Source organism: Alosa pseudoharengus, unplaced genomic scaffold, assembly GCF_046254945.1.
Source record: "Alosa pseudoharengus isolate Yale_2024_CS ecotype anadromous, Long Island Sound unplaced genomic scaffold, YU_APseudo_1.1 YU_APseudo_1.1_scf_9, whole genome shotgun sequence".
NCBI lineage: Eukaryota > Metazoa > Chordata > Actinopteri > Clupeiformes > Clupeidae > Alosa > Alosa pseudoharengus.
Window position 1 is genome coordinate 40,720,257 of NW_027468881.1, and position 11,769 is coordinate 40,732,025.

The 11,769-nt window shown below is 45.7% G+C and overlaps 1 protein-coding gene across 1 annotated transcript; it reads left to right on the forward strand.

Annotated features, from left to right (window-relative positions):
- The first annotated feature begins 2,167 nt into the window (after positions 1 to 2,167).
- LOC143114679 (RING1 and YY1-binding protein A-like) lies at positions 2,168 to 11,236 on the forward strand. The gene is made up of 5 exons (XM_076276396.1): positions 2,168 to 2,254; positions 2,758 to 2,883; positions 7,380 to 8,396; positions 8,679 to 8,771; positions 9,348 to 11,236. Exons 1-5 carry the CDS (start codon positions 2,229 to 2,231, stop codon positions 9,595 to 9,597), a joined length of 1,512 nt encoding a protein of 503 aa, XP_076132511.1. The 5' UTR covers positions 2,168 to 2,228; the 3' UTR covers positions 9,598 to 11,236.
- The last annotated feature ends 533 nt before the right edge of the window (positions 11,237 to 11,769 follow it).

The window sequence follows — 11,769 nt, forward strand, 5'->3', positions numbered from 1 at the left end:
CACACACACACACCAAACCTCCCTCTCCAAGAACACACACACACACACACGCACGCACACACACTCCCTCTCCAAGAACACACACACACACGCACCAAACCTCCCTCTCCAAGAACACACACACACACACACCAAACCTCCCTCTCCAAGAACACACACACGCACGCACACACACACACACACACACCAAACCTCCCTCTCCAAGAACACACACACGCACGCACGCACACACACACACGCACGCACACAAACACACACACGCACGCACACACCCTCCCTCTCCAAGAACACACACACACACCAAACCTCCCTCTCCAAGAACACACACACACACCAAACCTCCCTCTCCAAGAACACACACACACACGCACACACACACACACGCACACCAAACCTCCCTCTCCAAGAACACACACACACACCAAACCTCCCTCTCCAAGAACACACACACACACGCACGCACACACACACGCACACCAAACCTCCCTCTCCAAGAACACACACACACACCAAACCTCCCTCTCCAAGAACACACACACACACCAAACCTCCCTCTCCAAGAACACACACACACACCAAACCTCCCTCTCCAAGAACACACACACACACGCACGCACACACACGCACGCACACACACACACACACACACACACCAAGAAGTGTTTAGAGGAACTTTAAGAAGCGATCTCAGAAAACTTGTCGCTCATGCCGTTCATTGTTTACAATTGTAACATTGCTAGTGTTACAATTGTTTTAGTGTTTAGCTAAATAATATTCTGTATAACTCCATGCATAAGTAAACTACTTTTACATTGTTTGTTCTGTACAGTAAAACCATGCCATTTTCATTGTTAACCCCAAGAAATGTACCATTCAAATAAAGCCATGTTAAATGTGACTAAATGTAGCATATCATGTGTCAAAATTGTCTATCATGTGTCAAAATCTAGAATGAAAAGTAGTAACACACGCACACACACACACACACACACACACACACACACACACTGGCTCCATATAACAGGTCTTCACTCACACACACACACACAAATACACACACACACACACACCTACACACACAAATACACACACACACACACACGCACGCACACACACACACAGCCGCACACACACACGCACACACACACACACACACACACACACTGGCTCCATATGACAGGTCTTTACTCAACGAAATTACGTTTCGGCCAATAAGACCTTCATCAGATTTTTCATAATCTAGAATGTGTTCTTTTAATAATATGTTAATGAGAATGTTATGACACTAAATTAATGGATATGTACTCAGAGAGATAGAGAGTGTGTTCAACTATTTGATATTGGTATTCTGTTGCTTATATTCTATTTCATCAACTGCCCAGTGGTTCAATGAGCCTTTATGTGGAGCGCTTTGGGTTGCACTCTGTGCACGTTAAATGCGCTATACAAATAAAACTGACTTGACTTGACTTATAATATAGCCTTGTCTAGATTCTAGATAAGATATGATCCTATAAAGAAGAGTGTTTACTTTTGAGCTCTTCCATTGTTAGTTAGTGACTCTTTATGTTGTTCTATCTCTATGCTGTTCTCTATGATGTTCTATCTCTATGCTGTTCTCTATGATGTTCTATCTCTATGCTGTTCTCTATGATGTTCTATATGATGTACTATCTCTATGCTGTTCTCTATGATGTTCTATCTCTATGCTGTTCTCTATGATGTTCTATCTTGTGACCGTTCTCCAAGTGAGCATCTGGGAAAGTAAGATGCTGGAACATGTGTGTGTCTACCGAGCTTGATCTCGTTATCTTTGAACAACAAAAAGAACAACAGAATATTTACAATTGTGTCAAATGTAGCCTATATTCACAGATGATGTTGACCACACAAATATTCCAATATTCTAAGTAAATATTTGATTTTAAACTATTCTGATAGGCTATCCATTAGTGTCATCTTTCACAACTAGTCCTAATGACACATAAAAACTTTGGATGTCTGTAGCTTGTTTTTTATTTTTTATTCTGGTCCTAATTACCACATATTCTGGACTTTTAATCCCTGTAACACTGTGATTGGATGAATGCGTGGTCACGTGACCAAAAGATGCCTTGCCCCTAGTCGGTCACCGAGTGCAAGTCTGCGTTGAGCAGCGGCAGCGGTATCACCCGGACATTACACCGTAAATCACTGTACCCCCACCGCTGGAAGACAGCTTTTCCACTATGGGCGACAAGAAGAGCCCAACCAGGTACCAAATCTTTTCGTATCGTTCAGTGCTGATCAGCGTTATTTGTGCTTTATGTGTAACGATAGAGGTTGGTTGGTTGATTTTAGACTAGGATACCTTCGCTTGTTGGGAGTTAATTTTAAACAGAAGGCTAGGCTTCAGCTATGGCGGATTCAGGAGGCTGCTTCAGCAGTAGACGGGTATTCGCTTTAGACAAAGGGAAATTCTCATGCTTCGCCTGTTCCCTTTAAATTCGTGTCGTAGACTACTTTACTGAAAGTGTCATATCGTCTTCTACAATCCGACAGACAGCGAGCGCTAGAATAACCTAGTTAGTAGACATGGCCACTAATCGATAGACCAATTATTGCTCCCGTTTTAAGCCAACAATTTAGGTTCTGGCTGCTTTTATGAATGGTTTGGGTTGCTCTTGTGTTTTCTCCTGCGTTAGAATAATAGCCTGCCATTTCATTAATCAATTTGGTGTTCAAATCAACTGATGCCTATTGTGTCGAATTCCTCAGGCCAAAAAGACACGCCAAGCCCTCGGCTGACGACGGATTTTGGGACTGTAGCGTCTGCACCTTCAAAAATAGTGCCGAGGCGTTTAAGTGCAGTATGTGTGATGTACGTAAAGGCACATCCACAAGGTAAGACAGAAGCCGGTGTCCTCTTTTAAATTGTTACCAGACCTTGACATTTTACTGCACGTTTTCAGTCGGTTGCTTGGTTACACCTATCAGCCATAGATTATTTTGGGTAATATTTTGACTTGTTGATCAGCCTGCATTGACAATAACCTGAATTCACAGCCTTGCGGATTCCACGAGTTGCCTGATGTGGAATTGTCATATTTCCCCCCATAGCCATATGTGCATTTAAATGATTAATTTAATTGTTGCCTAAGCACCCCACTGAATTGAAATGGCATACCATAGACTAGTCCAGTAACTACTAGCCATTTGTTCAGAAGGTCCTTGGATAGGCCTATGTCTTCAGATCCAAAAGGCATCATAATTGGAATGGAAATGACATAATGACAAGGATGGAATGGAAATGACATAATGACACGGATGGAACTAGATTTGTAGTGGTGTCCTGTGATGGCTGGAATTCAAACATGTCATCAGACTCAGAGTTTTGAAATTGGCTGTTCTTTAATTGGCTACATGACTGAAATACACAAAGGCAATAGGCAGGAACATACATTACACTTTACAATGGTCCCGTAATCTGAACATACATTACACTTTATAATGGTCCCATAATCTGATTTTAGAATCAGCCTGCTGTGTGTCTACATGCATCTGTACAAAAAATGATATTTTAGTATTTTTTTTTCCATCTGTGAAAGGCATCAAGAGTGACAAGTGGGACAAGAAACTCAACCCAAATGTTGTGAGAGAAGGATTTTAGATAGATAGATAGATAGATAGATAGATAGATAGTTGTGTGAAAAGGTTTTTAGTTCCTGAAATGTCCTTTTTGAGATGTAATCAACTCAAAGATTATGAGAGAAGGTTTTTAGATAGATACATAGTTGTGTGAGAAGGTTTTTAGTTTTAGTTCCTGAAATGTCCGTTTTGAGATGTAATCAGGTCTGTGCCGCCAGTGCTGGCTGTGTGGAGGTAGGAGGACTACAGCAGTGGAATCCTGAGTCATGTTGGATTTCATGATCACAGTAGGAGGACTACAGCAGTGGAATCCTGAGTCATGTTGGATTTCATGATCACAGTGCAGTCACACAACCCAGAAATAGCTCTGAGCTGACACGACTCGAGCGCCGAAACTGGGTGGATGGATGGGTGGATGGATGGATGGAGGAATAGATGAATGAATAAATGATTAGGTGAATCAAGAGTGTAGTAGCCTCCTAATGTATTCTAGCCAACACTGGGATTTCCTGTTATCCATTTACGTACCAGAGAGGCCCAGTTGTGTGTGTGTGTGTGTGTGTGTGTGTGTGTGTGTGTGTGTGTGTGTGTGTGTGTGTGTGTGTGTTTTGAGACACTCACCATGCCAGAGATGTGTATTTGTCTGTTTGGTAGGGAAAGGTCAATCAGAATAGAGCACTTTTGGGTGGGAAAGGCCAATCAGAATAGAGCGCTTTTGGGTGGGAAAGGCCAATCAGAATAGAGCACTTTTGGGTGGCCAATCAGAATAGAGCACTTTTGGGTGGGAAAGGCCAATCAGAATAGAGCGCTTTTGGGTGGGAAAGGCCAATCAGAATAGAGCGCTTTTGGGTGGCCAATCAGAATAGAGCACTTTTGGGTGGGAAAGGCCAATCAGAATAGAGCACTTTTGGGTAGGAAAGGCCAATCAGAATAGAGCACTTTTGGGTGTGAAAGGCCAATCAGAATAGAGCACTTTTGGGTGGGAAAGGCCAATCAGAATAGAGCACTTTTGGGTGGGAAAAAAAGAATGTGGAGTGAAGAAAGGCGCTCTGTGTGGGAGAGAATAGCGATTCAGCCCATTTTGGTGGAATGCGAGGAAAAGAGAGAATGCTGTCACTTTACAGTCTGGTAGATCAAGAATGTGAGCTGGTGTCTCCTTAGCGCCACGTCTAGAACACAGCCCTGGTGAAGCCTTTGCACTAGTCCGGCGGCCTCCTAGTTGGTACTCTGGAACCCTGCGAGCCGGAACTTACCCGCTTTCTCCTCTGTGCCACAGCTGTTCTTACTCTGCTAGTGTTAGAGGTGTTTTGAAATACATTTTCGAATGCTTTTAGTTGAAAAATTAAGTTGAAATGCCACAGATATTCTTTTAACTGAGGCACCCTGCGGTTTTGCTATAATTGGATGATCCTACTATGGTAAGGACTGTGTGTGGATACACAGAGGGGAAATGTGTGAGTGCGTGTGTGTGTGTGTGTGTGTGTATGTGTGGTTACGCAGAGGGGAAATGTGTGTGTGTGTGTGTGTGTGTGTGTGTGTGTGTGTGTGTGTGTGTGGTTACGCAGAGGGGAAATGTGAGTGTGTGTGTGTGTGTGGTTGCTGTGACGCCTGACGTTGAGGCCACCCCAGTGGTGACTGGTGGATGTAGCCTAAATTTAACAGGAGCTTTCTAATTAGCTGACTGACCCTCAGTGACCTCCTGACCCCCAAGGTTAGATGACCAAGCAGGAGTGGAGTCCTCCTTCACACACGGGCAGTTTATATGCGCTAACAGATGACCTCTGTAAATGCAATGTGCATTGCTACTTCCCATTGATTACAGGCCACTCATCTTTTTATTTACATTCAGGGAGTAATGCAGTTTAGTTGTCGTGGAAATTTAAACTGCAGCTTGACCTGCCTCACTCCAGCTTGACCTAATTTAGTTTGGGTCGAGGTGGTCAGTCATTATGTCCATATGTCTATTTCCCACAAGTTGTGGTGGAGGACTGTGATTGATGGGTTGGTTGTGAGTGACGCCGGCGGTATCCTCCCCCCCCCCCCCCCCACCCCCCACCAAGCTGCAGGTGAAGGACTGTATGGCTGGGTGCAGGTGAAGGACTGTATGGCTGGGTGTAGAGGGTGCAGGTGAAGCACTGTATGGCTGGGTGCAGGTGAAGCACTGTATGGCTGGGTGTAGAGGGTGCAGGTGAAGGACTGTATGGCTGGGTGTAGAGGGTGCAGGTGAAGCACTGTATGGCTGGGTGTAGAGGGTGCAGGTGAAGGACTGTATGGCTGGGTGCAGGTGAAGGACTGTATGGCTGGGTGTAGAGGGTCCAGCCCAGCGGTCAGGAGCGGCAGGGCCAGCAGCCTCAGCTGGTAGATCTGTCTGTGATGTCACGGCTCTCCACAGCTATCTCTCCTTGTGTCCCTTTGCAGTGACGTCACTCTCTTCATTTAGTTTTTCCTTCCTATTATTCCTTATCTGTGACACGTTGTGGATGACCGTGAGGGAGTACAACAGGCCGTGTGTCGTTAGTGGGGAAAGGCAATTGGGAAATGAGCTTAAGTCCCTTACCCCTTCTCTGTGGGATATTCCACCCAGAGGAAGCTGCCATGGCGATGACGCGCTACTCAATCCTACTAGTCCTGTTGTACCTGGTGGGAAAGGCAGTGAGAGCTGAGACCTTTCCTTTAGTTTGGACTTGCTGGAAATGAGCCTCTGTCTGTCTGCACAATCTTTTTTTATTGTTAGAGGCATTGAAGTTTTGGGCAAGGTCGCGCTGCCCTTCCACGTGTTGGAATTGAGAGGACTGAGCTTAGCTGAACTGTGTTTTGTAAAGTGTTACGTCCAGTGAGTAATGTCCTTAAGAAGGTGTCGGAGGGCAGCGGCGCATCCAGAGCAGAGGTGGCCGTGTGTGGAGTGGTCGTGTCAGAGAGGGTTGAAGGGATATTCCACCATATGGGGAATTACACTCATTTTCCACCTCCCCTTGAGTTAAACAATTGATTTTTACCTTTCTCCAATTCATCCAGCCGTTCTCTGAGTCTGGCGATATCACTTTTAGCTCCAGCCTAGCATAGATCATCAAATCAGATTAGACCATTAGCATCTCGCCTGCAAGCATCACATTTAAAAGTGACTAAGATTTCCGGTAATGTTCCTATTTAAAACTTGTCTCCTCTCAAGTTAGAAAGTGTAATAAGACCAACGGCAAATGAAACGTGGTGATTTTCTTGGCTGATTTGACATGGCTATTCCCATCCACTTGTATAGCGTTTTAAGCTAGCGTTAGCTAGCTAGCTCGGTTCACATGACTAATTAAATTATTCATATCATGTCCTAAAGAATGATTAATTGGAATCATACATGATTATAGACAATAATACTGTGAACACAATTATGTTTATCTGTTCTTATTGCTTATTAAGAGAGAAAGTTTATTTAGTGACTTAAGGTGACACTCCCACTTATGCAGACCGGAACTGTCCCGTTTTGCTCCCATAGTAACGAATTACGCTGCTGTATCTTGCTAGTAATCAAGGATCTTTGGTTGTGTCTGACACGCCCTCTTGTGCTCTCTGACTGTGTGTGTGTGTGTGTGTGTGTGTGTGTCTGTGTGTGTGTGTGTGTGTGTGTGTGTGTGTGTGTGTGTGTGTGTGTGTGTGTGTGTGTGTGTGTGTGTGTGTGTGTGTGTGTGTGTGTGTGTGTGTGTGTGTGGAGTGGTTGTGTCTGACGCGCTCTCTCCTGTGCTCTCTGACTGTGGGTCCAGGAAGCCGCGCATCAACTCCCAGCTCGTAGCCCAGCAGGTGGCTCAGCAGTTTGCCACCCCCCCGCCGCCCAAGAAGGAGAGGAGGGAGCGCTTGGACCGCGACCGGCACGACCTGGACCTGCCCGACGACGAGCACCTGGATACGGACCACTCGGACTCCGACCGCCTCAGCAGCGTCCACCCAGACAGCGACACAGGCGCCGAGCGGCCGCACCGCGTGGACGAGCACCGCGCCGAGCGTGAACGGGGCAGAGACGAGCACCAAGTGGAGCGTGAGCGGCGGCTCGAGAGTCTGGGGCTGGATCGTGACCGGGGCAGGGACGAGCACCACGTGGAGCGTGATCGTGAGTGTGAGCGTGATCGCGAGCGTGAGCGTGAGCGTGATCGTGAGTGTGAGCGTGATCGCGAGCGTGATCGTGATCGTGATCGTGAGCGTGAGCGTGATCGTGAGTGTGAGCGTGATCGTGAGCGTGATCGCGAGCGGGGCAGGGAGGTGGCACGGGCCCGCGGGGAGATGGACAGAGCGCTGACCGAGAGGGTCTGGCCCGACAGGGAGAGCCCTGTCCCTGCAGGACTGGAGAAGGTGCGGCCCAACAAGCCCCACACACTGCACCAGCAGAACCCGCTGAACCCGCAGAACCAGCAGAACCCAGAGCGCCGGAGCTTAGCTGGGTCCGAAGCCCCGAAGCAGGAACCGGAGAGCACGTGTCCCATCCGGGATCCGCTCAAGAGGGACAAGGTCGAAATGGACAAGGTGGAAATGGACAAGGTGGAAATGGACAAGGTCAAGAGGGACAAGGTCGAGAGGGACAAGGTCGAGAGGGACAAGGTCGAGAGAGACAAGGTCGAGAGAGACAAGGTGGAAATGGACAAGGTCGAAATGGACAAGGTCAAGAGGGACAAGGTCGAGAGGGACAAGGTGGAGAGGGACAAGGTGGAAAACGAGCCGGACAAACACAGCAGTGCAGCCAAGGGAGGCCCAGTGCCCATCAAAAAGCCTGCGGCCAAAAAACCAAAGTACGTGCTCGACTCATCACTCCTTCTAAAGCAGTCGTATCAAGTGTCAAACTAGTATCAAGCCATTGGTGACTAAACATGCAGAGTAACTAAACTATTGACACGGCTATGAAATAGAAATATTGACAATTAAATTCAGGATGTTGTCCATTGAATATGAATGAAAATATGCCATTATGGCATATGAAAAAATAATGACATAAGGATGTGTTTGAACCTAAAAAAATATGTGTAATGTGCCATTATGACTATTTAAATGTCTTTTTTTATTTCCGCACCTAGACCCCGGTTAATTCATAAAGGGCTACCTAGTGAGAAGAACAGTGTGAAATCAGGAAAGTCAACGGCAAAGAAGAACAACCGTCTCATCTCACGGTAGGTCCCCCATTTGGCATCATGTGGATTTCTGTTCTGCTGGGTGTGATGTGGATCCCCCCCACCCCCGGAGAGATAGCAAAGTTCTAGCCCAGCGTGTTCTCCATCCTTAACTCCATTTGAGCGTGAGCGTTCTGCCTGATCACTGACCCAGTCGGGGTTCTGAGCGTGAGCATTCCGCCTGATCACTGACCCATTCGGGGTTCTGAGCGTGAGCATTCCGCCTGATCACTGATCCAGTCGGGGTTCTGAGCCTTCAGACCCATTTACAGTGCATCTCTTGGCCTCCTATTGTAAGCCAGCAAGCAAGAAAGACACATTTTGATTCCAGATTGACCAACATCCCATGTAAACAAAATACTGTAGAACCTGTTCACAAATGATGGGAGGTGATGCCGTTTTAATGCCATATGTTTTGCTGGTGTTCACAGCGTACAGCAGGTACAGTATAAATGCCATATGTTTTGCTGGTGTTCACAGCGTACAGCAGGTACAGTATAAATGCCATATGTTTTGCTGGTGTTCACAGTATAAATGGCCTGTAGCTGACCATGTGCTCTTGTTCCTCTGTGCCAGGCCCAGGCTGAAGAACGTCGATCGCAGCAGTGCCCAGCAGCTGGCCATCACCGTGGGCAACGTGACCGTCATCATCACAGACTTTAAGGAGAAGACGCGCTCCTCCTCCACCTCCTCGTCCACGGTCACCTCCAGCGTGGGCTCGGACCAGCAGAACCACACGTCCGGCTCCGAGAGCAACGACCGAGGCTCGTCCCGCGCATCCACCCCCCGGGGAGAACTGGCCCCCAGGCAAGGGGACGCACTCTGAGCCCCCCCCCCCCCCCCCGCCCGCAGCAGCACGCGGTGGCCGCGGCTGACCAGGCCTTCCCCCGTGACGGAACATGAGGAGCGGAAGATGGCGGACGCCGATTCTGTGATGACATTCCATCTCTGCATCCTTGCCGTGTTCCCGTGCCCTGGGGTTGATCTTTTGTGGAAGCAAGAAGGATGACTGTGTACGTTTAAGCCTTATCCTTGCCAAATGTGTTTCATTACTTGCTGTGGCTTTAGGCACATTTTGTTTTCCTGGACAGACCGGAGGAACTGGAGGGGAGATTCTCTGCCAGTTTGGTCAGTGTGTGAGCTGGTTAAGTAGTCGTGTGTGTGTGGCTCAGTGCAATCTCAACACATCTGCTGTGTCCATCAAGGCACGTGTGACCCCTCCATCCTCTCATCCTATAATTCATTTGATCCTATAATAGAAAAGGCCATCGATGTAAACACACCAGCCGGTGAACTGTGTGGATCTACAGGAGTCGGCTTAAAGCTCTCTGATATAACTCACTCTGATGTGACGGATTTGCGCAGAATGAAGTGTATATTATTGCCATCTGTGCATCTTATTGTGTTTTCTTTTTGTTGTTGTTTGTTTTTTTAAACAAGGACGACTTCTTTTCATTTAGCACCAATATAGTGTTGCCCTTGGTATGAAAGACAATAGCATTTTCTCCTAAATATATTGAAATCATGACATTCTGTGCATTTTACAGCTGTTATTTATTGAATGATGAAAGAAACCATATATATATATATATATATATATATAAATATATACACTCACTAGTTGTCTTTTAAAATAACAATGGAATTTTTGAAATAAAGAATGCATAATGCCGAGCTACCTTATGTGATTCTGGGTCAGTTTGTGAATCTTTTTCTGCATATTGAAGACAAACATTTATTGTCTTCAACTATCTTGATGTCACTTTGTATTTGCTAAGCAACATTATACCCTGTAAGCAACTTACAGACATAATGTGTTTATGTGGTTAAGAGTTGTTAAACATCAGACCTCAATAGCAAACCTAGTTGAATAATCTTTTTGATATCACTGAATGAAGGGCCTTTTGATATCAATCCTTAAAAGTCATTTTCTACTTCAAATGTTATATGTTGCATTTAAGAGAATAGCCCTAATCGTTTCACACCTGTGGGGAAATGGTAAACATATTCAATTATCCACGGGGCAGGACAGAGGATACTATGGCCAATTCCATGTATTCTGCTTTTTCTTCTGATTTGATATGGTTTGTGTAGGACATTGAGTAGGAGACTACGTCATTTGTAATCTCCGGGAAAAGATGTGCAGTATTTCCTATGTACAGCTTTGTTTATGTTCCATACCGAAATCAGTCATGTTAATGTGATCGTGATCAGCATTGGATGTCTTTTCCACCCACAAGCCATTCTGTTCCTTCGTTCGGAGCAGTACCCTTAATTTATGATGTACAAATGGTTCCAGAGCAGTACCCTTAATTTACGATGTACAAATGATTCCTTTTTTGTTTGTTATAGACCTAGAGCAATAGCATTGCTTTGTTGTACCAGTACATGTTGCGTGCTAATATATGCCATAAAGCTGATCTTTTTATATAATATGACTGAAGGAAATAAACGACTTTGCTCAATGTTATGTTTGGACTCTATGGACTTGTTTAGTGTTGGTACTAGTACAGAATGTGCTATTCTGCCATAACATGGGGGTTTGAAACCCACTACAGCTGCGTGGTTTGCCGGTCTATTGGATGGAGACCAAATGATCTGCTGTGCCCCCCCTCCCCATCAGTGGATTTGTATATTAACAATCAGCAACAAATAAAAAGTTATGCTAAAACCTTGCCCAGTAAGTGCACAAAATGGCATGATTATGTGACGTGTGGTACTGGTTGATTCAGCTGATGGGATGTGCAAAGAGAGTGTTGTCTTGGAAGTGTAAAAAAACTGGGGAATGTGCCATCCACTGAGCAATTAAGGGCAATAGCATAAAACAAACAGTAGAGGGAGACAGAACACAAGACACAAACTAGGTCAAACTGCTTTATGGATATGGGGTAGATATTCAAGGTTACAGCCCTTCAGGTTATTATTATGGATAGGCTAACAACTAAACAGAACATGTTTAGATCGTTTAATCATATTCAAGTTCATTAAGGCTTTACTC